At 52.7% G+C, this 27,896-nt stretch overlaps 1 protein-coding gene across 1 annotated transcript; it reads left to right on the plus strand.

Moving 5' to 3' along the window:
- The first annotated feature begins 85 nt into the window (after positions 1 to 85).
- Positions 86 to 27,792, plus strand: Efcc1 (EF-hand and coiled-coil domain containing 1). Its single transcript, XM_051154862.1, has 8 exons — positions 86 to 993; positions 2,069 to 2,331; positions 19,680 to 19,837; positions 21,829 to 21,970; positions 23,530 to 23,692; positions 25,628 to 25,765; positions 26,459 to 26,522; positions 27,536 to 27,792. The coding sequence occupies exons 1-8, from the start codon at positions 349 to 351 to the stop codon at positions 27,670 to 27,672; spliced, it is 1,710 nt and encodes a 569-aa protein (XP_051010819.1). The 5' UTR covers positions 86 to 348; the 3' UTR covers positions 27,673 to 27,792.
- Positions 27,793 to 27,896: the final 104 nt, after the last annotated feature.

The raw sequence follows: 27,896 nt of genomic DNA on the forward strand, positions 1-27,896 counted from the left end.
ACAGAGGACACCAGGCAGCTTGCCCAAGCGCTCCTTCCTCTGGAGACAGCAGCGGAAAGGCCTAAAGAGGGCAAAAGACCTGAGCCAGGGACTGTTACTGTGATGGGGATGCGGCTGGGGAGTGACGGGGAGCGCAGGTCGAGGCTATTACAGCCCCCAGAGTGAGAGCACATAGCTCCAGCGCCCCCCGCCGGGACAAACACAGATGCCCTGCACGGCCCACGCAGCTGCCTGTACACGGTCCCGTGCCTCTCCGGCCTGGCGGTGGCCGCCCGGCTCCTCCCTCCGCGGACTCGGGCGGCTGTCTGAAGGCGCCGCTCTGCGGAGAGGAGCCGCCTGGGTCTGGGCATGGAGGGCGCGGCGGGCGACCCATACCGGCGGCCTGCGCGGCGCACGCAGTGGCTGCTGAGCGCCTTGGCTCACCACTACGGGTTGGACCGCGGCGTGGAGAACGAGATCGTGGTGCTGGCTACCGGTCTGGATCAGTATCTGCAGGAGGTCTTCCACCACCTAGACTGCCGGGGCGCCGGCCGCCTGCCGCGCGCCGACTTCCGCGCGCTGTGCGCGGTCCTGGGACTGAACGCTGACGGGGAGGCGGCCACCGAGGACGCCAGCTCGGCGGAGGGGACCGCTAAGAACCCGGTTGCGGGAATGGGCGCCGGTGGGGACGCGGACGCCAGGGAAGAGGCGCGCCTGGCTCTGCGCGCCGACCCTCCTGAACTCACCTTCCGCCAGTTCCACGCACGCCTCTGTGGTTACTTCAGTACCCGAGCGGGACCCCGGCTGCCCCGCGGAGCTCTCAGCGAGCACATCGAGACACAGATCCGCCTCCGCCGCCCGCGCCGCCGCCGCCAGCCTGGCTCACCAAGCCTAAGCGGCGCCTATGGCGAGCGTGTGGCACATCTGGAAGAGGAAAACAGTAGCCTACGCGAGCTGGTGGAGGACCTACGGGCTGCGCTGCAGAGCAGTGACGCGCGCTGCCTGGCTCTTCAGGTGCGCGGGACGCCGCGGGGTGGAGACATAGGCACTGCACCTTGGCCCACTCTCTCCTCAGCTGGCCCTCTCTGTTCCCTACTCCAACCGCCCCCCCCCCTTCATTCCAACTTCTTCCCCAATTAGCATTCCTTAAGACCCCAGCTTCCCACCCCGGACTCTTCTAACCCAAGGCGGAGCCTGTTCAGGCAGTCCCGTGGTGGTGGGTCCTCAAGCACCCTTCCTCTGGAAGGTTTAGGGAAAACCAAGAGGACTGCCCTTGCCCATGTCAGGCCTGGAGCTCAAGTGAGAAAGACACAGAATGGCTACCACTAGGGGCCAGGTCCACTCTGAACTATTGAGGTGGAGTCATTCAATGAACTGCAGTTCAGCCTGCCCTCTGGGATCAGTCACAAACTCCTGGGCCCTGTGCACCGCTAGGTGTCGAGTGCAGCGCAGGTGGCCAACCAGGGGAGAAAAGAGCCCTTGTTGGGGGAAAGGATCTGAAGACACTGGCGTTAGCATTGGTGTCTCCTGCCTCCTAGATGCTGCAGAGTACAATTAGGTGCCAAGGTGGCCTCGGTGCTTCATATGTGTGGCGTGGGAGCGTTAGACGGGGCATAAGCAACCCTCAAAGTGCGTGGGGCGCCTGAGATTGGCTAAAAGGGTCTCCAGCTTCCTCTGTGCTTTGAAACATTACAGTAAACAAAATAGACCACACACACACACACATACACACACACATTTCCAAGGACAGTTTAGTGCTCGGATCTCAGGAAAGGCAAACACATCTGTCTGGCATTTAAGCTGTGCCTTGAGTTCAGAGAATTAGGAACAGCGTACATTGGATGAAAGAGTTAGGCCTAGAAGTCACAACTTTGGGGATTATTGTCAACATAATAGACGGTGGACTTCTGTCCCAGTTTTCCGTGTGTGTGTGTGTGTGTGTGTGTGTGTGTGTGTGTGTGTGTGTGTGTTTTGGGGGGGTATTGCACACACGTGCCTTATCCTCTCGTGCCCGCTGCTGCTCAATGAGCGAACTTTGTAGTGTAAGGGGACGTCCCCACGGGCACTCATTCTAGCTTCCCGCGGGCAGGTTGGCCTCTGGAAGAGCCAGTCGGAAGTCCCAGAAGCGGCGACGCACGAGCTGCAGCGAGCTCAGGGCGCGCTGGCGGAGGCGGAGGCGCGCGCCCGGCGGCTGCAGCGCGGACAGGTGGAGGTGCGGCTGCGCACCGAGGAGGCCCGGCAGGCGGTGAGGCGCAGCTTGCACAGGGTGCGGGAGCTGGAGGCGCTGGCGCGGCGCGTCCCCCGCATGCAGCGCCAGGTGCAGCGACTGGAGGCAGAGCTTAGACGTTACAGGTAAGGGGAGCAGCAACCGGCGCGGAACAGATGGGGCGGGTCCTGTTCTCCAAACTTAGGCGTGCATTCCCGCCGAGCGCCCTAGTATTCAATCCTGTCTTCAGCCGTTCATAAATACTGTTCTTCCATTTCTTAAGTCACTGTGGACTCCACTACCATCCCGACCCATCCATCTATCCATCCATCCGCTCACCCTCCGGTTCACCCACGAAATCCTTTTACTTGTTACTCATGGATTGCAGCCACTGATACTCATTGTTAGCTCTTCAACGTGATCCTGGTTGTCACTGACTGCACGCTGTGTACGAGCCCTGCGCAAAAGCACTTTATGGGCTTGCTTTAGTTAATCCTTAGGACAGACAGCCCAATGAAGAGGGTCCTGTTATGACACTACTCTTCAGACGAGGAAACAGATTTAGAGTGACCTTTTGTGCTAGCTGGACCAGGGCAGGAAGCTAGTAGACTTGGGACCGGGCACCGAATCTAGCAAGGCTGACAGATGTGTAACTTTGGCAAGTCACCAGCTTTCCCCCAGCCTGTCGCTCTTGGGTGGGTGAAGCAGACTGGAGTCTTTGCAGCGCAGAACGACTGGGAGACTATGCCTGGCTGTGCTGGGTGCTCATGTTTTCACATGACAGGGCGGGCCTGCTCCTATAACCTGCACAGCAGCTGAGACCTTCCCTGGGTCACTGTCTACCTGGGGAGGGATGTGGCTATGAACAGAGCAGACCAAAATCGCTGTCCTGGCCTGCAGTCAGCGAGCAGGAACCCTCCACAGGAACAGATGTGAGGCAGCAGGCAGGACAAATGCCAGAGCCAGGGGTAGGTGTGTCCCTGCTGCAGACTTAGCCTGTCCCCTGCCCCAGAAGTGGGAGCAAAAAGTCGAGAGAATGGGAACAGTATGGGCAAAGCCCTCGGGGCCACCACAGAACATTCCAGAAACTAAACAGGAGTCAGCTTCGCTGGAAAAATACAGCTGGAGACATATGAGAAAAAGGCCAGCCATCTAGATCCTGGAAGGCAGCATAACCTTTATCTTTAGAGCACATGAAAGCATGGAAACATTTCAAGCCAGGATGACCCAAGCAGAATGCGTTTCAGAAAGAAAAACAAGCAAGCAAACAAACAAAACAAAACAACAACAACAACAAAAAAACTACCCTGGTTCCAGCTGTGACAGGGCAGAGAGGAGAGACAAGGAACTGGAGCCAGCTTAGAGGAGCCAGCGAGGACAGCTCTTCTCCCTGAAAGAGGGTGATCTGACCACGGCCAGGGGAGGACAACCCAAAAGGCTGGCTTTGAACTTATGTCCTCAGAGGAGGGGCCTCATCTTTGACTTCTGAGGCACTCACAGCTGCGGGAGGCTGACCCGGGCCAGCCTCCTGCAGCTCCAAATGTTTGCGTAGTTGCTTCCTGTTTGCATAGCTGATGGGCTGCAGATCTGAGCTGGCTGACATACCGTTCTTGTCCATGAGGAGAAACAAATGGTCCCCTTCATTTTGCCTTAAAGTTGCAATGACCTATTTATGCTTTAAGACAATTAGAACAATAGGAAAGAGCTTAATGGTTGGTCGGGAAGGTAAAATCCTATCCATCACAGCGCTGAACAAGATGGAGGGCTCAGTCCTGGTTTTACAGGCTGTGGGAAGGAGTGTGAGGCTGTGAAGAGTTACACATAAATGCAGGCTCTGCCTCCCCACAGCCAGTGCTCTCCTTTCTACTCTGTTTGTTGCTGCTGCTACTTTGTTTTATTACAAGATGGCTACAGCGCCTATACATCTTGTATCTAGCTTTCAGGTGCAATAGCTGGCAACACTGGAAGAAGGGCATGCTCTCCCACCAGGCCACCCCACAATGGTGTCTGATGGTCCTGGTGAGCCCCCAATATACCCAGGGTTCATTCTTTTTTTTTTTCCAAGACAAGGTTTCTCTGTGTAGGCTTGGCTGTCCTGGACTCACTTTATAGACCAAGCTGGACTTGAACTCACAGCGATCCACCTGCCTCTGCCTCCCGAGTGCTGCAATTAAAGACATGCGCCACCACGCCCAGCCCAGGGTTCATTCTTAAAGAAGAGAAAATAGCTGTTGTAGAGGCCTCAGATGAGAAACACCAAGAGTCTGAGAGATGAAGCTGGAGAGACTAGGAAAGGCCAGGCAGCCTAGAGTCTGGACTGAGAAAACCAAGGACCAGAGGGTGAGTGACCCTTTGTGAAAGTCACGTGATGGCGAGGTGAATGAAACCCTCAGGATGCAGCCCTCCTCTGCTCATCTCCTGAAGGCGAAGCTAACAGGCTGTGGACCGACTTACGCCAAAGTTTCCAGTCTTTGAAGAATGAGAAGGGCAAAGAAGCAGAGTGCGCATCACCCTTCCCACGTCAGTGCGGGAGAACTCAAAGCCAGCGTGATGGTCATTCCAATTGTATCACAGACAAGAAAGCCAGGCCAGCGATGTGCTAGGTGGACTCAGTACCAGGCAAGATGAAAGCCCCACATGCCACACTACTTAACTGGCTCCGAGAAAATGCACAGTTCTCTTGGGCTTGTCCACTACTCTCGTTCACCGCCCTCCCCCACCCCAAACACCCACAGGATGTTTTACAAGCTGGAGGGAAAGGGCTATTTTGTATCATGGTTTCAGATGTTACTGTCATAGTCCTTGGGTCCATTGCTTCTGGGCAACAGCTACTCACCTCATGACCACCAAGAAGCAGAGAGAACGAAGTATAGAGGCACCAGGGCCAGCCACAGGTCACAGCAAAAAGCTCCAGTGCCCCACCACATCTCTTTCACCACCTCTCAAAAATGCCACCCTATAGCCGGGCAGTCGTGGCGCACATCTTTAATCCCAGCACCCGGGAGGCAGAGGCAGGTGGATCTCTGTGAGTTGGAGGCCAGCTTGGTCTACAAAGTGAGTCCAGGACAGCCAGGGCTACGCAGAGAGACCCTGTCTTGAAAAACAAAAACAAAAACAAACAAATAAAAAACGCCACCATATTATTAATCCATCAAAGGGTTAATCTATCTATTATGTCAGAGCTCTCAGGATCTCACCATCTTCCCAAAGCCTGCCACCTAGCAGCTCAGACCCCAGTAGATGAGCTTGTTGGGGAGGGGGCATTTCTTATTCACACCACCTCTGCTTCTGCATTGTCAGGCACTCGGATGTCCCTGGGGGTTTCACCTGACCTCCCCTCCTCTGTGCACCTAGGAGGGACAAATGGGAGGAAGGGGCACACTCCAAGCATATGCCTTCCTTGCTTTCCCAGGTGACACCATGCTAACTCATTCCAAGTGCTCTGACCGTGTGTCTTGGGGACAGCATGAAGCCATTTGGAATGGCCTGACTTCATCTTCGAGTTGTCAATGAACATTCCACTCAGATGCTGATTAAGGATGCTTTAAGGTCGGAGCCTTGTGACTTAGGGTCCTGGTGGCTTTATTAAAATCACAGATCAAGGACCCAGATGGACCAGAACTCAGATTGTCCCCAGCTGTAAACTAAGGTCGGCCACTTCTCTTCAGTAACAGCCCAGCTTACCATCTCTAGGACTTCCATTGGCTTCTCTTTCAAGTCAAGCTTCCTCTTTCATCCTGCTCTGCCCTGTGTTGTAGATTCCATCTAATCCTCTCTAATTTTTTTTTAAAGATTTATTTATTATTATGCATACAGTGCTTTGCCTGCACGTACATCTGCAGGCCAGAAGAGGGCATCAGACCACATTGTAGATGGTTGTGAGTCACAATGTGGTTGCTGGGAATTGAACTCAGGACCTCTGGAAGAGCAGTCAGTGCTCTTAACCTCTGAGCCATCTCTCCAGCCCCAATCCTCTCTGATTTTGAGTCAGAGTCGGTCTTCTGTTAAAGAAGGAATATCACTCTATCTTCCGTATTCCATCAACAGAGAACCAGTGAGCCCCAGAAAAAGGCTGTGTCTATGCTGAACACATTCCCGTGGAATGACTGTTTCTATACAACCTGGCGTTACAGCCACGTGTGCAGCATTAACACCACGCTGAGCATTCTAAGCTCCGGAGAGATGACTTAAGGCATGTGATGTGTAATGGTTCTGTGTAAATACAATGCCAATGTCTATAAGAGGTTGAGCACCCAAGGATTTTGGTGTCCATGGGAGGTCCAAGTGCCATTCTCCTGCAGGTTCTGACAGGCCTGCTTTTGTTTTCCTGTAGTGTCTGCATTTCCACAGTGTTTTACATCTGCTGTCTCCGTTGTGATGGTAAGTTCCTGGTACGCTGCACAACTTTTTGTTGAAAGTCTGTCTATGGCAAAGCTGCGGCCCTTGAGAGAACATTCTAGAAGCAGGGTTTTGGAGTTCTCTGCTTGGTCTTCACCACAGCCCGGTTTTCTTTGGACCACTTTAAAATGAGTTTCTTAGAATTGAGTTTCCCAACTTGGCTCTTGGGAGAGACTAAGCCTCGTGCCTCAGGATAAAGCCCCCAGGCCTGCGAGTGGAGTTTTTATCATCTTACTGTCATTTGAACTCTGACTTCCTCAGGAGCCTCTTGCTGACTCAGCGGGCTGTCTACTGAGTTCCACCTTTGTGAGCATCTCCTGCTCCTCATGTGAACTGGAGGCCTCTTCTTGCTTCCGACTTTCCTATGTTCTCTTATGTGTTGTGTTTCTCCCGGGATATCGGTTTGTTGTAGATGGAAGGGTATTTCCGCAATGCTCCAGGCTACCGAGTTGCCCACCAACCTAAAAAAAATAGTGAATTCTTACACAATCGGAGATGTTCATTGATTGATTGAGCTGTACTTTATACACATGCTCCATGGATCCAAACCTATGCCAAATCCCTCAAGGATACAGAAATGGGATATAAACATTCACCATTCTCAGATGATCTCCTAGCCTCGGAGAGCAGGTCCTGGTCACACATACCAGGACATAATGTGCCATGTACAGAGGAGCCACAAAGCTGCCACTGGTACCTTCAGAATTGTAAGACTGCCCCCCCCCATGTCAGATAGAAGACCCCAAGTATAAAAGGGGGATAGAAGTATGCAGAAGCCCACCTGGCCCAGCCCCCTCCTGCTGAGTCTGGCAGTCCTTGCAAGGGGATGCCACCATCCCTATATAGCTCCAGGCCCCAAAGCTAGCCTCCCTCCTGCTCCGCCTCTCGTGAGCCGAAGTCTTAGCCACTTTCTCCAATCAAACATGGCGTTCCACCTGGGCCTAAAAAAGGGTTTTGCCTCCGAGATTGTGTTGATATGGTGAGGGGGGGAGAGAAAATGCATTGTAGTAAGAAGCGGCAACAGAAGGCACATTTGTACCGCCGTTCACAAACTGCCATTCAACCCTACCTGGCCATTGTCCTTCACAGGCTCCTCACCCAGCGTAGACACAGCCATGCGCACACCCATTTTCTCTCTTCATTCCTTTCTGCCAGCCAGTCCTCTCAGATAAACGCAAGAAAGCTTAACTCCAGCTGACTTGCAAAAACAAACTCAGTTCTTAGAGCCACAAAGCCTGGATGTGTACAGCATCAGGGGTAGGGGAGTCCAGGTGCCCAAGCAATGTCACCAAATCTGCCAGGGCGCTGGCTTTCACTTTCAGGCAAGTCGTCTCATAGAAGTCCAGAACTGAGCTTTGAAACATGTCCCACCTTGAGTCCGTTTTGCGGGCCAGGACCACACGGTCGTTAGCCATACCTTAATCACGTGCTTCCTGCTGGAACCACAGCAAGGCCTGCTGCCTCTGGGGTTGGGACCTTCACAGAGAGAACCATGAGGGAGTGTGGACCGATGCTACAAACACCACAGAGCCTCATCAGCTCATGCTTTCACAGCACGAACCCTCATCCTCATCACAGGAGCAGCCGCCCTGGGCCTCCTCAAGGCTCTGGACAGTGAAGCCCAGGGAGAACCCACATGCCAGGTTTCCTGTCTACGGATGCGCTAAGGGTAGCTGGGAGGACTCTGTCCCCCAACCACCTGTGCTCAGTGCTTGTTAGCAAAGGTGCCGGGTGCCAGCATCCCTTCCCTTAACTGTTCCCTCCAAGGAGATAGCAGGCTTGGTGTTTTGTGACCCAGACCCAACCTCGGCCTGACACACCGCCAGATGGCATAACTTAGAGCCGGCAGCGAAGAATGCAGAGCCTCCTTCTCCTCCTGAACACCCAGTGGGGCCCAGGGGCTGGCCTGGCCTCCGTGGCTTTGTTGTCAAGAGGATGAAAAGGCCAGGAAAGCAGGGAAACGGAGGACAGCCCAGTCTGCGGACCACCATGAAAGGCGCACACAGATGAGGTCATTCAGGGGTTAACCTGCTTTCTTCTCACGCACCCAAGCAGCCCTGTCTGACCCAGAAGCCACAGTCAAACAGTCAGAAAGACAGAAAAGGACAAGGCGGGGGCCCAGGGCATCTGTCCTATTGTCCTTTTGGGCCATGTGGGTGGCTGCTGATAGGAACAAAGGCCCCTCTTTCAAGGACAATGGAACAGGCCCAAAGCACAGACAAGCTAGGGAGAGGCCCAGGCTCAGAGGCCTAGATCCGGCTTTTTCTCTGCGCTATGCAGGATCCGTAGGTGTTTTCCCTTCTGTGAGGCCAAGTGGGGCAAAGTTTTATTCTTCCATCTTGGTGTACATGCTGTGTGGGGAGGGGAGAGGCAGGGCTGAGCTGTGGAACGTGGCCTTCGGCAAGTCTTTCTTGCCTCCGGGTGCCTCAGTTTCACGTGAGAACAATACTAACGTTTGCTTCTGGGTGTGTCTGCCAGGATGCCTTGCCCACCACAGGTGGCTCTTCTCTGAGGTGATGCTGACATTCAGATTGCACGTCACTTGGTTCTTTCAGTCTGGGCCACAAGGACCCACCGCAGAACCCCAGAGCTGGTGTGAGGTGGAGTACTGTAAGCACGGGGAGCTGAGCGAGATGAGACAAGCTGGAAGGGGACTGGGCAGAAAGCCCCAGAGGCTGCCTGGTGCTCCCTCCTGAAGGCCAGCTCCAGCCGTGTCTCAGCTCTGTCTGTTCCTATTCTGCCCATCCTGTCCTGGCTCCTACCATGTGCCCAGCTCCCTTATAGTTACTCAGGGTCATGGTGGACCTCTGAGGACCAAAAAGAGCTGCACAGCTTTCCCTAATGACAGCCTATCTGTCATGGTATTCATAGCACCGTGTGATCTGACCTCTGGCCTTAGTTCTGCCAGGCCCATGGCATTGTGTCTACCAACCCACACATCCCTTGAGGCCTCCTTAGCCCTCTGCAGCCCCTAGGTCAGTCTCCGGTGGCCATCACAGGCCTCAGCCAGATACCCCATCCCACTAAAGCAGTTCCCTGCTGTCCTCACTGTCTACCCTTCCCATCATCCTTTTGTTTTGTGACAATTTCCTTAAGTCTATTACCCTGTGGCCAGCTAAGCTATGAGGTCTGGGTCTATTCTTGCTAAGGACAGGGATGCCCCACAATATGTTGTGGGACCAGCTGGAGGGCCACAGCCCCCGCCCCGGAACCAGAGAATGCCCAGCAGAAATACCCAGAAGACTCCTGGGCTAACCCTCTCCCCCCCCCCACTTCCCTCCCCTTCCCCCTTACCCTCCCCCACACCCCTCCCCATTCCTCTCTCCCTTCCCCTCCCCCTCCCCCCTCCCCCTCCCCTTCCCCCTCCCCCCTCCCCTCTCCCTCCCCTCCCCCACTCCCCTTCCCCCTTCCCCTCTCCCTCTCCTCCCCCTCCCTTCTTCATGATTTACTTTCCACTGCTCCCGTCAGCCACTCTGGCTCTTCTTCCTGCTGTTGTTCTCTTGTTTTCACATGCTAGTCTCAAATTCCGGGAGGCTTCTCAGCTCCGGAAATACCTCACAGCAAAGGAAGCCCCGGCGTAGAAGCCCCAGGTCCTCTGGGGAAGGCTGTGGCCTGAACGTCTACACCAGTCCAGCATGGGGACGCCTGCCACCTGAGGGTCCTATCAGCCTTATGGCTTCATGAAGTTTCCAAAGTACAGAGTGGCTCAAAAGGCTGGAGGTTGAGAACATCGTGACACTGTCCCTTCGTGTCAGAAGAGGCCTAGATCAAAAGTGGGAAGGCTTTGGAGTGGCCCAGTGATGCGGTTCTTGATCCCAGCCACAAGTTGCAGTGGTTGCTGTGGAGATGCCTGCAGATTAGGACAGTTTCACTTGCTTTCGGATAGAAGACATGATGCTGAGGCCAGGCGAGCCACCTGTGCCATGCTGTGAACTCCAGGCTGCCTCCACCCCTCCCTTTCAAAAGGCCTCAGCCTTGACTGGCAGGTCCCCATACTCCCAAGACAAAACCTTGCTACAGGCATGGTGTGGGTAAATGGCGGATTGCTAGCGGCAGCCTACCCTCTCCGGCTGGAGTCTGCGTCTGTGAGGCTGAGGTGGGTGGAGGTGGCATGGACACAGGACAGGAGCCAGCATTTGTGAGCAGTTGCTGTGCATGAGGCAGTGTGCCAGAGTTCTCATCTACACACTCTCATTTCACGCACACACACACGCGCGCGCGCGCACACACACACCAGCTTGTGCTGTGTTTTAGTAATAATAGTGCTTCTAGCTGGAAGTCACACAAACCTGACTTAGGACATGTGAAGTCCAGGGGCAAGCGGTTCTGACAGTGAGGAAATGTTATCAGGAACACGAGTCTCCACCTTCCCTAATTCGTCAGCCATCTTGTCTGTGGGATGACCCCCTGGGGTGCTCCCCATAGTCCTCAGCATATCTTTCCACCCAGGTTGGTGGATAGTTTATCCAAGGGCCTCAGGCAACACTGGGCAGATTTTGGCCTGGGGGCCAAGGTGAGGACATTACTGTCAGTTCACTGAACACATTCTGCTTGGCAGAGAGGGTTGGAATCACAGCTTACCTCATCAAGGCAGAGCTGAGCCCCCTTGTCTCGCAAGGGACAGTCTAAGATCAGTTTTCTTTTTGTGATACATGAGTGCTCTACCTGCATGTACCCCCACAGGCCAGAAGAGGGCACCAGAGGTTGCGAGCCATCCTGTGGTTGCTGGGAATTGAACTCAGGACCTCCGGAAGAGTAGACAGTGCTTTTATCCACTGAGCCATCTCTTCAGCCTTCTTTTTAGTTTTCCAAGATGGGGTTTGTTTCTCTGTATAGCCTTGGCTGTTCTGGAATCGCTTTGTAGACCAGGCTGGTCTCGAACTCACAGAGATCTGCCTGCTTCTGCCGTCCAAGTGCTGGGATAATGATTTAAAGAAACCTCAAAATGTATATCTTATGGTGTGTGTTTGAGTGTCGTCTAAGCATTTTTTTTTTAGAACACATTTTAGTAATTCTGCTCCTGCTTTTGTGTTTCAAAGATCATGTACGCTTAAAAGCCTGAAATATTTTCAGGAAAAGCTTGCCAATTTCTGAGTTAAATGCCAGTGTCTGGCAGAGTGCTTGCTCAGCATGTGCAGCCACTGGGATGCATACATGACAACACTCATCACCAGTATGCTGCCTTGGTGTTGTCACACTTGCCATTGGGGGACCTTGTGCGTCCTGAGTAGGAAACTTGGATGGGGCTGGTACGGGCTTTTTGCTTCCCTCTCCAGTCCCCTGCCTCCTGCGACGTCGGTGGTACTACTCACAAACACACACCCCCTCAGTTTCAGTCACCGGTGCCCAATCACAGCCTGAAAATGGAAAATGCTAGAAACAAGCAGTTTCTAAACTTCCCTGTTCTGGAAAGCGTGATAAAATCCCACGCCATTGAGGCTGGAGAGATGGTTCAGAGGTTAACAGCTCTGACTGCTCTTCCAGTGGTAATTCCCAGCAACCACATGGTGGCTCACAACCATCTGTAACGTGATAGGATGCCCTCTTCTGGCTTGCAGATGTACATGCAGGCAGAGCGCTGTATACATAATAATAAAAAAATAATCTTTTTTTTAAAAAAAGCCCATGCCATCCAACTGTCAGCCCTCCCCATCTCCATACCACATGTGCAACCCGCCCACTAGTCACTCCACAGCCATCTCCATTGGTTGATGTTGGGTACCTTTATGTCAGCTTGACATGAATTAGAGTCGTCACTGAAGAGGAACTCTCAATTGCGAAAACACAGCCACCAGATGTTTGTATGGCATTTTCTTGATTAACTGATATAGGAGAGCCCTAATCTCTCTACAGACGATACCACCCCTGGGCAGGCGATCCTGGGTTATATAAGAAAACAGACTGAGCAAGCCATGGGGAACAAGCCAGAAGGCAGTGCTCCTCCACAGTCTCCCCTTCCCTCAGTGATAGCCTGTAACCTGAGACCTGTAAGATGCCAATCTTGGTTTTGGCCGTGGTCTTTATCACAGCAATGAAAACCTAAGACCAGGCTTATTCTCCCTAATTAGCAGCTATTCCAATGTGAGGTAAAGCATCGCTCCTGACCTCTTACTGCACCTGGCTTAGAAACTGAACCGTCTCATGGGTCTGCGGTGCAGGGAAATGCACAGTGAGATCAGAGCCACAGCCGTTGGCAGGCATGTGTAAGTCATGAGGAGGGCCCCCCATCAAACGAAGGGCTCTGCCTTCCCTTGTGTGTTCCTGCAAGGCATGTGTTTTCCTCTCACATAGATGGTACCAGCTACTCGCGTGCTCCTCCTCCTCTCCCTTCCCCTCCCCCTCCTCCCTCTCCCTCCTCCTCTTCCACCTCCCCCCTCCTCCCCCGCCTCCTTTGCTCTTCAGCTGCTCAGCACTGGTTTCAGACCATGTTGCTCGGTCCCTCAGCTCACCACTTCTCCCTTACACAGTCCTCCTCCCATCCCAGGCGGAGCACCTCCTCCTGGGCATCATCCTATATGCCCCAGGAACACCCAAGAGGATCTGCTGGGTCATGGGTGGGGAGGAAGCTCATGCCCTCTGACCGTGAAACACAGAGCGGTCCACAGTGTGCCATTCCCGTGTGAGTTCCGCTTCCCAAGTCAGTTGTCCACCCCTGGGTCACAAACCCAATCACTGTGTGTTGTTCTGTTTACTCTTCCTTCCCAGGTAGATCTTGAGCCCACCCTGGGCCTTCTCTTTGAGGAGGTGTGAACAGGGGTCACTCCGGTTTCCTCCACATGGCAAAGGGTGCTGTCTCCAATTGTGTTTGACTTAGAAGCCCAATCAGCCTTTTCCTAAGCTTTCCTGTTGGTTTCATTATCAGGCAAATAAGTCCTCCCAAAATCTGGAGCTTTCTTAGTTTGTTTTCTGTTATCAGAACAAAACACTCAAGGCTGGGTAGTTTATAGAGAACAAAGGCTCACCTGGCTTGGGAATCCCCAGGATGTGATGTCAGCATCTGGCGGAACCCTCACACTGCAGCAAAGGTGAGCAGGGCATCACATGGTAAGCTCAGTGTCTAACAAAGCCACTGACACACACCCCCCAAGGGGACCCACCCACATGATCTTATCTAATCCTTAACTCCTCCCAAAGGCCCTGTCTCCAAATACCGGCAGCATCCTGGTTTGGGGATTGAGTTCTCAACACACATTCAAACCACAGCAGGGACGCTGCGAAGAGTCTCGATTGGGCCATATTTTGTGTTTATGTGAAGAACAGAGTCCAGTTCTGGGCTCAGATGATTGCAGAAACACAGACGTCTTACTCACCACACTAGCGTAACAGTGGGCTGAGCTCGGTCTCCCGACGTGAGAACTACAGTTCTGGGGGAAATGACTGTAAACTAGCTGCTTACCTTTCAGCCTCTGTCTTCAATCCATGTCGTGACTGGACTGTGCCAACCTAAAAAGAGCGTCCTCTCTTCTCTCTGTGCTTTCTAAAGTGCTGCCAGAGTCATATGTAGCTACCGAGCACTTGGAATGTGGCAGGTGTGGAAGGGTGGCTAAAGAAACGGGTTTGTGGCTTTGTTTGATTTTAATTATTCCAAGTTTAAATAGCTACCTCTGAGTGGCGGCTGCCATACTGGACAGTAGATCAGATTTAAACTGTGGGGCCAACACCTCACAAGGAAACAAAATAAGAGGTGGAGAAGACCCAATAAACAGGAAGGAAGCTGTGAGCCAGTGCGGCGCTGGCATCTGCTAAGTACCAACTGTGTATGGAGTCCACATAGCCCCTGCTCGGCCCCAGCCTTACCCAGAAGCCTCTAAAAGATGGCAAGCTGGCCCCAGCACTGGCCCACAGTAGAGCAGATAGAAGCCAAAACTACTTTTGCGAGGGATCCCACAGGAAAAGGTAGGATGGTGGCAGGCTGTGTGCCAGCAAGGACCTTAGATGGCACCCTCCTAGGATACAGACATAGCCTTATGGCTGAACAGCAGCCCATTTCTGCCTGTGCACACGATGTCCCTAACATGGAACTGTCATGCTCAGGCCCAGGCTGGCCAGAAAGATGACAGGAGGCCAAGACCAGGGAGCAATCAGGAACAAGGAGAAGCCGTCCCCGCCAGGACACTTTGGAGGATGTGGGAGAATGACCAGAGACAGGGCTTCTCACACTCAGGGTCCTGCTAGGAAAACGAGCCTTTGGCACCCACTCCTACACAGCGTCCACACGGCCAACTGGATGTCTGTGCGTGAGACAGTTCCACTGTAATGATTAAGACCAGAGCTGAGCTCCGCTTGATGAGGAAACCCGTTTCTGCACAGTTATAACACGCAAAGAGTGCTTCCAAGAGCTCAAGGCCGCGTGAGGTAAGGCGGTATACTTTGTCTTGTTTGGAATTCCCCAAAAGTTGCTCATAGTTTCCCAACTGTGTCACAGATGGCGGAAGCTGTGTCCTTACCACTGAGGGACACTGTAACCCCCGACATTTATGTCTCCATCAGTCTGCGTGTCTGCCGCCTACCAACGACACCTAAGTAAATATTACCCTGGCCCTTTTAAACTCAGACTCACCCATTATGTGTGGTTTCAGGTATCTGAAAACTTTGTCATATCTGAGTATTTCATACTGGATTGTAATATAAAATTCTTTTCTCCCCATTTAAGGTACTGTTACAGTATCATTGCATTAGTTGTTCAAAATAAAAAGTGGCTATTTATCCACCTTGCTTTTAGATTCAAGGAGAGAAACGCTCCGCAGTGTCTGTGTTGGTTATGAGAACAAAGTGCCTAAGAAACAGCTGGGGTTGGGCTGGGTCAGGAGTAGAGCATGAGTTCCGCATAGATTCAGCTCTCTCTCTCTCTCTCTCTCTCTCTCTCTCTCTCTCTCTCTCTCTCTCTCTCTCTCCCTCCCTCCCTCCCTCCGTGTTCACCAGAGTGGTGCTAGAGCCATGTGTAGCTCCTGAACACTTGGAAGGTGACCATGTGGCACGGTGGCTAATGAACTGGATTTGTAGCTGTGCTTGTGGGTGGGGGACAAAAGTAGACCAGGAAGCAGAGAAAGAAGGAAGGGACGGGAACTCAATAATACCACCCCCTGAGAGCATACCCCAAATTACTTTATCCCTAAGAGGCTCTGCCTCCTCAGAGGCTCCATCACCCCCTAGGAACACAAAGCTGGCACCAAGTCCTCAGCATCTGGGCCTCTAGGGAGCATTCCAGATCTACAGGTGCAGTGTTGTGGCGGCTTCAGGCAGGTAGAGATACCCTGCTCTCCGATGCAGAGGATGCCTGTGTGGGAAGACCCCGCTCTAATGATGGCCCAAACGGCTTCTTTCTAGTATATAAGCAACTGTTGGCCTCCAGCCTCCCCGAGGCCCAAGCCCTGCTTGCCGTATGGATGTAGTGCCTGCTACGTAATTACGACCTCCAGTGAGTTGGCTCCCTCCTTTTTATTCCCCCCCCCCTCTCTTTCTGCAGTGCTGGGGCAGGAGCCAGATCCTCACACATACAAGAAAAATTCTACTCCTGGCTACACCTCCAGCCCAGCATAAGTAATTTTCAAAGGAAGTCATATCACTATTGTAAATTTTAAAAAATAGTAAAGTAAGTAAAATGAATGTTTTACCTACTTTTTTTTTTTAGGGGACATTGAAGTAGATGCTTAGCTGGGTACACACAGCCTCCCCGTTCATCTGGATGCTCCCCTCAAACTCACCCCAAACATTAATGAAGGCAGGCACTCCATTATTTCATTTTGTCATAGGACCCCCCACCCCCACCCCAGTGTCTAACCCAAGGTAGAGAGCCATCGTTGTTCACTGGTAAGCAAGTGGGAAATTGAAATGAGGCAGCTTGCCGGCTTGGGGGGATGAGAGAGCTGTAGGGTTCACACGGCAAATCCATGGTACTGTGGGGTACTGGCAGCTTCAGAGGCCTCTCAACACCACAGAACCAAGGAAGGAGTCTGTCAGAGGAAGCCAGGAACATCTAGGATAGAAGGGAGAAAATGCAACATCTGGCTCCCGTCAGACAAGCCCCTGGGCTGGCAGCCAGATGTGGCCACGGACTGCAGCGTGGAAGCTATCAGAGGCTCTCTGGCGTTCCAAGAGGGTGTGGATGTGGCCAGCTGGAGGGAACACCCAGCAACACAGAGGACTTGGGTCTGAGGAAGAGTGGTAGTTACCAGAGTAGAGTTCGTTTCTCTGGATTGATCTAGCTAGTCTATCTGGGACTAGCCGGGAAGGGTCCAACAAGGCCTTCCGGGTCACGGGCGTCCTGATGTCTCCCAGGACGTCTCCTCACTCCACTGAGGATCCCACAAGACAGTGGTAACCAGTAAAGTAGGGGTCCCCCTAGAGAACACAGGCCAGGAAAGTACAGCATGTCTCCTGGTGACTTAAAAAGGGGGCCTGCAGCTGCATCAACCAGGACTCAGTTAAACCCAACTTAGTACACAAGAGCCACAGGGAACCTCCAGAAAACAGTTCTGCCTTTGCGGCCAACCTGAGGTTCCTGGAAAACTCCAAAGTTTGTCCTTACCTTCCTGCCTTATCATTACCCTGCTTCAGAGGTTTCCTCTTCCCAAATCCATGTATGTGACCCATAGTCCCCTGGAGCTGACAATGGCTATGTGTCCCCCCACCCCCACCCCACCCCCCGGGGCTTCCTTTCCCTTTGGTGAGACCTTCTCTATGAAATGAGCACAATGGTATTATCTGTTGCTACAGTTGAAGTGAGACATGTCCCACAGCCTTATGTTTGGACGTGTAGTCCTAAGATGTCTGAGGAGATTCTGGGACCTCAGGGAGATGAAGCTTAGCTGGAAGAAGTTGTTAGCACGTGGTGTGGGGGGTGGGGCGTGTGATAGCTGGTTCCATGTCAACTTGACCTACACCAGAGTCATTTGGGAAGAAAGAACCTCGACCGAGAAAATGTCCCCAGCTTGTTTGCCTATTACAAGCCTGTGCTGCATACTCTTATTTTATTATTGCTGTGACCCCTGGGCAGATGGTACTGGGTGGTATAAGAAAGGAGGCTGAGCAGCCAGGCACAGTGACACACATCTGTAGTCCTAGCACTCGGGATGGCAGAGGCAAGAGGATCTCTGTGAGTTCGAGGCCAGCCTGGTCTACAAAATGAGTCTAGGACAGCTAAGGCTACAGAGAGAAACCCTATCTCAAAAATAAACAAACAAAAGCAGGCTGAGAGAGTCATGAGAAGCAAGCCAGGAAGCAGTGTTCCTCCATGGCCTCTGCATCAGCTCCTGTCTCCAGGTTCCTGCCTTGAGTTCCTGCCCTGACGTCCCTGGATGATGGACCTTTTCCTCCTCAAGTTGCTTTGGGTCGTGGTGTTTCACCACAGCAGTAGGAACTCTGACTAAGGCACAGGAATTCTGGGATGTAGCCCAGACCCACGTTCTTCTCAGCTTGGCTTCCTGGTCCACGAGACACAAGACACTGTTACCTCACACTGCCACCACCAGGGCCCCACCGCCACGCCCCGGACTGGAGCTGCTCAAGCCCTGAGCTGAAATTGCAGCCTGTGAGTCTCTCCCGCTAGGTCTTCTGTCACAATGACAAAACAAGAAGCTATCCACTGCAATCTGAGGCTGTGACAGAAGTGTGGGCGTGCTGAAGAAGCTCCTGGGGACAGTGGCTGCTCTAAAGCAAGGGGCCAAGGAAGAGCATAATAAAATGCTAGCTCATTAACAAAGATGTTCATTTCGTGACAGATATTTTTTTTTCTCTGTTATCTGACCATGTGAACCACAGGGACATGGAAAACAAATGTTCAAAACATAGGGACCTTGGAGTACTTAGGCAACTGAAGGGGAATGAAGTGGTTTTCCAAAACCCAGAGAAGGGAAATTCCTCAGTTAAAGGCCTTCATGGACAAGAAATAAAATGTAATTAAAAGTATGTAAGAGCATGGTGGGAAAAAAGAAAAACGTCTGTGAGTCTAGCAGGGCTTGGAGGTACATGTCTGTAATCCCCCCATGGACTACGGGAGCAAGACTGTCTCTTTTTTTTAAAGTGAAAGGTAAATTTATTTATTTTAGTTTTTTATTATTTTGGTTTTTCAAGATTATTTTGGTTTATTACTTTGGTTTTGGTCTGTCTAGCCCTGGCTGTCCTGGAACTCACTCTGTAGACCAAAATGTCCTCAAACTCAGAGATCTGCCTGCCTCCTGCCTCTGCCTGCAAGTGCTGGGATTAAAGGTGTGCACCACTGCCACCCACATAGGGCTTGGGGGATGCCTCAGCCTTTGAAAGCACTGGCTGCTCTTCCAGAGGAACCAAGCTCAATTACTAGTACCCACATGGTGCACATGTGGTACCCAGACATGCATGCAGATGAAACATCCATATACATAAAATAAATTAAATTTTAAAAAGTTCACCCACCCAGACTAGAGAGATAGTACAGCAGTTAACACTCTCTGTTCTTGCAGAGGACCCAGGTTTGGTTCCAAGCCCCGACTTGGTGGCTCACAACTATTTGTAACTCCAGCTTCAGAGGTTCCTATGCTTTCTTCTGGCTTCCATGGACACCAGGAATTCAGGTGGTGTACACACATACACACACACACACACACACACACGCACGCACGCAAAACATTCATACACATCAAACAAAAATCAGTCCTTTTTATCAACCATATTAAGTACAGAGTTAGATGGCCACAGTACTGGTTAGCGCAGACTCTAAAGATGTTGAGGCTCTCACCCAACCGCTGCGTAATTCTCTCAGATACTTGCCCATGGTCACAATAAGATTGCTGCAACCCCAAGTTCAGCAACACCATGTGAGTGTGTCCAAAAGCAAGAAAGGGACCTCCTTTCTCATGATTCCTCTTATACGGAAGGAAATCTATTCTGGACTGTCTGCAGAAGACTTTGCCATGCAGCCCATGCTATAAAATTGGGTTTCGTGTCTGTTCCCTATTGGCAAAGAAAACTGGGACTTATCTTAACATTCTTTCTGGCCTATGGGAGGCTGACTTTGCCAGGACAATGGCGGTAGACCACTAAAGGCTTGCCTGTACAGAGTAAGAAATGAAAGAGTGTGGCCCCGCCTCTCAAAAAACACATCTCTCCCTACCCACAGGTCAGAGGGACCTCAGCTCCTAACGTCTCCACAAGCCAGCCCACAGCCAGGAAACAAGAATTGCAAACCTACGGCTAGAGGACCCAGAGATGTGGACACCACTCCGGAGGGATCCCAGAGGTCAGACACCAGTTTAAGGAGCAGAGACACAGATGAAGGTCAGTCCCCACATGCCCAGCCTGCTGCCAGGCCCACGGTCAATGAGGCCATGCCTCGTTCCTGCTCTTAAAGGGCTGAAGCATCAGAGCCACCTTCAGCCTCTAGACAAAATGGCCACCTGCTATTCAGGCTGGCTTCCAGCACCCTCAAAAGCATGTCTTCTGGTGTCCTCACAAGATCCTGAACTTTGGGAACCAGGGTACTCACCTCCACGGAGTGCCGGGCACTGGGCCTCTATCTCTCACTCCCAGTCTCCGAGCCCTTGCACTAGCCCCTGCCTTCTGCACCAGGACAATGCAGATGAGTGACAGGGAGGAGTCAAGAGAGGAAACTATGGAGCTGGAGAGATGGCTCAGGGGTTAAGAACACTGGCTGGTCTTCCAGAGGTCCTGAGTTCAATTCCCAGCAACCACATGGTGGCTTATAGCCATCTATAATGTGATCTGATGCCCTCTTCTGGCCTGCAGGTGAACATGGAGGCAGAGCACTGGATACATAATAAATAATTTAAAAAAAAGAGAGAGAGAGAGAGAGAGAGAGAGAGAGAGAGAGAGAGAGAGAGAGAGAAAGGAAAGCTGGGCGTGGTGGCGCACGCCTATAGTCCCAGCACTCGGGAGGCAGAGGCAGGTGGATCGCCTAGTCTACCAGGACAGCCAATGCTGCACAGAGAGACCCTGTCTCGAAAAACCAAAAAAAAAAAAAAAAAAGAGAGAGAGAGAGAGAGAGAGAGAGAGAGGAAACTATGCTGTCGGTATTAGGAACATCATCATGAAAGTCCTCACAGTGGTTCTGTGTGGCCCAATTGGACCGTGGAGCCCTAAGAACCCCATGGTGAAGCCAAGTGAGGGCATGAGTGGCCGGAGCCAGGGATCCACGGTGTCTATGTCAACAGGTTTCTCGGGTCTCCCACAATATAAGGTCACGCTTTGGGTTTTTTTGTTGTTGTTGTTGTTATTGTTGTTGTTTTATTCATTTATTTTTGTTGGTTTTTTGAAACAGGGTTTCTCTGTGTAGCCTTAGCTGTCCTGGACTCACCTTGTAGATCCACCTGCTTCTACCTCCTAAGAGCTGGAATTAAAGGCGTGCGCCACCACCGCCTAGCATCAGGTTTTGGTTTTAAATACTGCTTCACATGGGGAAGTCTGAGTGTCCCATCAGTTAGCAGCACAAACTGCTAAAGTTAAAAGCAAAGTATGGCCTCTCATCACCTGTGTCCATAGATTTGGGAACCCCCCTCCCCCTGCCAATGCCTGGCCTGCTGCCCCTACCCTGAGATCAGTCACTCTTAGCAGGCATGCCTTCTTGGGCTCCAGCCCATATCCTGGCCCCCAAGCCCAGAGCTGGGAGATAAGCCCTCATCTGAGTTCATTCTGTCCACACTCTTCACTGACTCCCGCGGTGTCTCCTGAGGGTTCCTGGCTCTTCCAGAACCTTCACTGTGGCTGGAGAGGACTGTCTTCGCTTGGCTCAGCCAGACAGCTGATCAGAGCTGGCATAGCAGGGTCAGGGTCTCTAGGAGACTCTGGTCGGCTCCTGGAGGCAAGGACTTTGTCTGGGCATAGGGCAGGGCAGCTGCCATCACCCACTCCTCCGGTTAGGATGGAGGTCATCAATGCTCGGCAGCGTTGGTGACCTCAGGCCACATATTGGACACCCCTTCTTCCACAACCTCCCAAAACTGAGAGCTGAAAGTCTTTCCGACCTAATACCAACATCCCACCAAGCCCAATCCAGGTCACATGACCTGAAGTAGACTTGATGCTCAACCATGACACCAGAAACACATCCTCAGGTGTCACCTAAGGAAACAGAAGAAAGCAGGGTTGTGTCTGGGGGGTGAGGGGTGGGGGTTGCATGCAGTTTCCCAGGGGCCTGAGCCAGTAACAGGAACGGGGCAGTGTTGCCAGTGCCTCACTTCACACAGGCCCCTGAAGAGGGCAGGATGGTCCTCACACTAGGACTCCAGTCCTTAGATGACATGTTTTCCCAGCAGAGGATGAACAGCTGTTCCGCTCCGTGGAAGGCCAGGCCGCCTCTGAGGAAGAAGAGGAAGAAAGGTGGCAGGAAAGGTCAAGGCCCCCACAGGCCCATTTTGAGGTATCCCTGATGCAACCCTCAGGGTGTGTGAGTAGGTAAGTACCTGGAGAGCCCAGGGTTGCCAGACCAAAAGCACAGAGCCCCAGAAAGGCAGCTTCACCTCGCAGGGCCCTTCACACATGCTTCAACAGGAGACACCGACAGTTCTAGGGCACAGCCACACTTGGTCCCTGACAGCCCCTCCTAGTAGTCACAGCTCAGAAGTCGACAAACATCCCACCAAGTGCAAGGATGAAATGGAAGGACCCTCAAGCCTGTGGGTGCCCACCAAGCCATCACTCCCTTGATCGGGGTCCCAAGACCTGCTCCATCCTAGTCATTTTAAAGCTATTTATCACTTCCCACAGCACAGTTCAAAGTCCTCCTCTTGCCCAGCTACCCCCTGGTATCATCCTTGTACCATCTTAGAGGATAATGAAAATGAGCTCAGTATCTATGGGTACCTCAGTATCCACGGGTATCTCAGAATCCACGGGTACCTCAGGATCCATGGGTACCTCAGTGTCCATGGGTATCTCAGGATCCATGGGTACCTCAGTGTCCACGGGTACCTCAGGATCCATGGGTACCTCAGTGTCCACGGGTACCTCAGGATCCATGGGTACCTCAGTGTCCACGGGTACCTCAGGATCCATGGGTACCTCAGTGTCCACGGGTATCTCAGGATCCACGGGTACCTCAGGATCCATGGGTACCTCAGGGTCCATGGGTACCTCAGCATCCATGGGTACCTCAGGATCCATGGGTACCTCAGTGTCCACGGGTATCTCAGAATCATGGGTACCTCAGTGTCCACGGGTACCTCAGGGTCCATGGGTATCTCAGGATCCATGGGTACCTCAGGATCCATGGGTACCTCAGTGTCCACGGGTATCTCAGAATCATGGGTACCTCAGTGTCCACGGGTACCTCAGGGTCCATGGGTATCTCAGGATCCATGGGTACCTCAGTGTCCATGGGTATCTCAGGATCCATGGGTACCTCAGTGTCCATGGGTATCTCAGATTGCTGGTTTTTCTGAGCTTCAGTCTCCTTATCTAAGACTTGAGGCCAGGATGTAAGATGCCTTCAGGGACAGCATGGTTATTACACTGCAGAGTTCTCCTGGCTTTCTGGGGTGGTTGTATCACACATTCTTTATGTTCATACAAGACTCTTGTTAAGTACCTGCCTGTGTGTCCGGCAACATTAGAGACATTGAGAAAATGATGAACAGACGGCTGTCCTGATGTGCTGGGGCCTCTACTGTGGGGAGGAAAGGAAGGGAGTGTGAAGACAAGGTAGGTGCAAGGAGACTTGGAGGCAGTTCTGTTGAGCAATGCAGACAGCATGAGAGGAGTCCAGGAAGAAACAGCAGGCACAGGCTCTGAGGCATCCTGGAGGGCCCAGGGAGTCTATTGGCTGGAGCAGGCTGAGTGAGGTGGGTGAGAGGGTATTAGGCAGGTTGTAGGGGACGCCTCTGGCTGTTCCTCTGAGAAGCCAAGGAGCCAGGCTCCATGACAGCGTCTACTTGCGAAGGCTGGAGCACTAAGCAGTGGAGGGTTGGAGTGGGAGGATGGAGTCCCTGCAGTGTTGGCCTCTCCTTCCTTTGCAGGTGTGACGACCAGACAGCCGAGAAGCTCAAGACGTCCTTTGGCCACTGTGATGGTGCTGAGAACATCTGCACCCTGGAGCTGGAGACCCATGTCACCAGGCTTGGGGAACAGCTGCAGACCCTGGGCTGCAGCAGAGAGACCCTAGGGACACCGGAGGAGGAGGTCAGCAGGGCCCTGAGATCCCAGGTCTTCTAGCTGGAAGGACTCGCAGTCCTATAGCCTGTTCACAGAGATGTGGACCGCACTCAGGAGGTGCGGCTTCCTCAAATTTCTCTTTATGGGAACTTTTGATTGGCAGCTACTGACTGCCATCCTAGATTAACTTGGCTACAAGAACAGAGGGGGGAGCTGGGCGTGGTGGCGCATGCCTTTAATCCCAGCACTCGGGAGGCAGAGGCAGGCGGATCGCTGTGAGTTTGAGGCCAGCCTGGTCTACAAAGTGACTCCAGGACAGCCAAGGCTACACAGAGAAACCCTGTCTTGAAAAACAAAAACAAACAAACCAAAGAACTGAGGGGGACATTTGCAATGACTGCAAGCGCAGCAGTCCAGAGGCATAGGCGTGGTTGTTTCCTGTCTGTGACTCTCTGAAACCTCAGCTTGAGTCACAGACTGAAAAACCTAGGTGTCATCAAGGATGGAGTTTTAAGATTTAGTTTTAAGGTCTCAGTTGGCTCTATCTGTCATTCTAGAACCAGGCTACACTTCAGCCCATTGAGCAGTGAGTGTCCAATGAAAACAGGACACGTCATGCTCCTGTGAGAGAGGACAGAGAGGTGACTGATGGGTAACAGGAAACTACAGATCCCTACAGGTCATGTGTTTTTAGTAAGGATGGAGATAGACAAACTATCACGCCAGGCCCACAGGCAAAGGTCCTCCTTCTTCTCCTGGGACAAACGGCAGCCAGGTCTCCCTGTCACTGTAGGGCTCTGCCCTCAGGAGCCCCACTCTGCACTCTGGACACCCCTTCCCCAGGGAGGGGGGCTAATTCATAAGCAGTGAAAAGTCACAGGTCAGAACCCAGCCCCGCCGTATACACTAGAGCAGGCTGCCTGGCTTCAGTTCCAACTGCAGTACCTGTGTGACCTGGTCAGGATCTTTCAGCATCGCCATGCCTTGGTTTCCCCACTTATAACAGTGCCACTGTGCATGCGTCAAGTGCGTGGATGTGCATAGTGAGTTCTAGACAGCTCGGCTCTGGCTGCCGCTGCCAGAGAAGACCCCCTGGGATTCTAGGTTGACCTGCTTGCTGTGTCTCTATTCTCATGCCAGTGCTGTCCCAAGATCCCAATCCTGCTGCCCGGCATCTCCCCAGGAGGAGAGAGCTGCCGTTCTCAGGGAAGGGCCTCCATTTAAGTGTGAACTGGCAGTCAGGGACCGCCCAGGGAAAGGCACAGCTGTCACTTGTCTAAGTAAACCTCAAAGTGATAGAACAAGAAAGTGCCAGAATGGGCCAGTCTCTAGTCCTGCATGCCATGAGTAGAAGAACAGGGGCCTTTTGTTCCAAAGTCAGAGGGAGTCCTGAGAACCCTTGTACATTACACGCCTGATTTAGGAGGTAAGCATAAAACATTTCCCTTGTCACTAACCCTGGCACCCCGGGAGTACTCCCGTCACTCTGTTGCAGGAAGTAGACAGATGCTCAGAATGTCCTTTCAGTCAGGGCCCCTGGACAAGACAGGATGGTAACTGTCCACTAACCTGCAGTATGCTTCTTCTGTGTAAGCCAGTCACATGGGTTGCCACCAACACAGATTCAGCAAAAGGAAAAGAAACCAAGAGGGAGAAAAGAAAAGAGAGAATGGAGTCATTAGACTGGAGAACAAAACGTGTGTGTGTGTGCGCGCACGTGTGTGTGCGTGTGTGTGTGTGTGTGTGTGTGAGACCACTGTCCTGCTCACTGGGCAGTTTGGGGCAGGCACTTAGCTTCTCTGGCCCCAGCATGGTTTATCTGCATGGCTGCCTTACATGCCGGAAGCCAGACCAGGTGATCTATGCCAAAGTGTCAAGGAAGGCCAGCAAGCTTGCTGGTACACTATGAGCACTCGTCACGAGGAAGAGGGTATAGGCACACACTGAGACTCTTTCCCCCAGGCAGAACTGCAGCAGGTGACGGAGACTGAGCGCCTGAGGCTGGAGCTGCAGATGGTGGAGACAGAGCGGGTGAGGCTGTCGCTGCTGGAAGAAAAGCTGGTGGATGTGCTACACCTCCTGCAAAGGCTCCGGGACCTGGTGGGAACATGGGGGGGGGGTCCTGGAGGGGATGGGAGGGGGGGCTGGAGGTGAGCTGGGAGACCCAGAGGAAGGTACTGATGGTGAGGTGGGCCAAGGAGAGTGCACAGGGGACCTGACGGAGAGGGAGAGCCTCCCAGGGGAGGCTGCGAGGCTGAGGCAGAAGCTGTGAGTTCGAGGACACTCTGGTCTACCAAAGTGAGTCCAGGACAGCCAGGACTCTTTGAAAAACAAACAAAACAAAACAAAAAGGAATATTTAGTCACCATTTTCCCCAGGTGCATCTGCCCTGGTCTTTGGTTGGCCGCAGCCTGCCCACTGCTCCGCTCCTACCCATTGAGAGTCTCTCTGAGAAGCCATGTGGCCTGCCTTGGGGGTGGGAGGCAGGAATGGAGAAGGGGCGGGGGGGAGCAGGAAGCGATGACAGTAAGGGAGGACACGAGGGACAAAAGGGAGGGTGGGGGCCAGAAAGGAAAAATGGGGCCAGGAAGGGAGGATGGGGACAGGAAGAGAGAATCGAGGCATGAAGGGAGGATGAGGCAAGAGGGGATAAAAAAGATGGTGAGGGGACATGAGGCTCCCGTGCCAGCCCCAGGGAGCCTCACAGAAGCCTCTAGGAGTCTCACCAGTCTAGCTGCTGAGCAGCAACACAGTAGCCACAGTCTGATCCAGCCTCTCTCATCTCTCTTGAAGAAGATATCAAAACGAGCCCTGGGGAAGATCTTGCTGAACGCCCTGGACCGGGACCTCTCGCACGGTAGGCAAGGGTGCCTCACAGAGCATGAATGGGCAGCTGTAGGGCATCCCTCCCAGAAAGAAACTCCCGTCTAAGCTCCTGTCTGCAGAACAGCCACTCTGTTCCCACACCGAATGCCGCAGGTCAAAACGGACTTCAGAAAGCAGCCAGTACCGTTTAACTGGAACACAGCACGGGCACAGCAGACAAGGGTGCCTTTGCCTGCTGGCAAGGCAGGCCCGCAAAGCTCACTGAGCTTACTGGGCCAGGACAGGAAGGGCCTCAGTGTTTAAATGCCCCAGCTCTGACAGCTGACCTCTAAGAAAGGAGGTGCCACACAGTCAAGAAGTCGCTCTGCCAAGTGCCTGACATTCACCTAAAGCTCAAGGCCTTGTGGCCCCTGCAGCTGACCCTGTCCCACAGGGCCTCCAGGGGAGACCGATAGGTGAGCCTTCACTTGCCAGGAGGAATTTAAACAGCCCATTATCAGAGAAGACAGGGAATACCTAGGGCAGTTCTCCTCAGCCCTCCTAGTGCTGTGACCCTTTAGTACAGGTCTTCATGTTGTGGTGGCCCCCAGCCATAAATTATTTCGTTGTTACTTCATAACTGCAATTTTGCTACTGTTAAGAATCGTGCCGGGTGGTGGTGGCGCACGCCTTTAATCCCAGCACTCGGGAGGCAGAGGAGGCAGATTGCTGTGAGTTCAAGGCCAGCCTGGTTTACAAAGTGAGTCCAGGACAGCCAAGAATTCAGAGAGAAATCCTGTCTCAAAAAGACAAAACAAACAAAGAAAAAGAATCGTTATATAAATATCTGATATGCAGGAGGTCTGATATGTGACCCCAAGGAGAATCGCTGGTCTTGGAGTTAAGAAGGACTATAAGGGGCGGGGCTGGGTGGGGCTGGGAAAGGCTGGGCAGGGCTGGGCAGTGGTATGGGGTAGGTGGTAGGCAAGCCACGTGGAAGAAAGAAGTGACTCTGTGGATAAGGAAATCTACCCTGACACCTTCCTGACTTTTGTTTCTCTCCAGAGGGTACACATGGCGCCTTGGCCATCCTGGACACCCTGCACCAAGCCTTGGTTGGCTGTGAGCTCCTGCAGAGAAATCCCCCAGCACCTGCATCCACAGCCCCTGCACCCACGAACCCCTTCCTCATCTCCTGCTGAGCTCGCTGGCCCAGTCTTGGGTCACCATGGTCATTCTAAGCGTCGTCAGACCAGCCTTAACCATAACCAGACTAACCTCCACAGTCAACCTAACCCCCACAGGACTAGCATTAGCTGTCACCGAACCGACCACCATCAGTCCAGCCTCCATGGCATTCTGACCACTGTGGGACTGTCTTCCACCATTGGAAAACTCCACAAATGGTCTAACTGTTGTCACTCCC

The sequence above is a fragment of the Acomys russatus genome, chromosome 13 (assembly GCF_903995435.1).
Source record: "Acomys russatus chromosome 13, mAcoRus1.1, whole genome shotgun sequence".
Lineage (NCBI taxonomy): Eukaryota > Metazoa > Chordata > Mammalia > Rodentia > Muridae > Acomys > Acomys russatus.

What these genes read in the sequence shown, in the direction of transcription:
- Efcc1 (XM_051154862.1), top strand. Translation starts at nt 349, where the DNA reads ATGGAGGGCGCGGCGGGCGACCCATACCGGCGGCCTGCGCGGCGCACG. An exon ending in GAGCAGAGACACAGATGAAG is followed by an intron (nt 19,838 to 21,828) that starts GTCAGTCCCCAC and finishes ATGTTTTCCCAG; the next exon opens with CAGAGGATGAACAGCTGTTC. An exon ending in CCCTCAGGGTGTGTGAGTAG is followed by an intron (nt 21,971 to 23,529) that starts GTAAGTACCTGG and finishes CTTCCTTTGCAG; the next exon opens with GTGTGACGACCAGACAGCCG.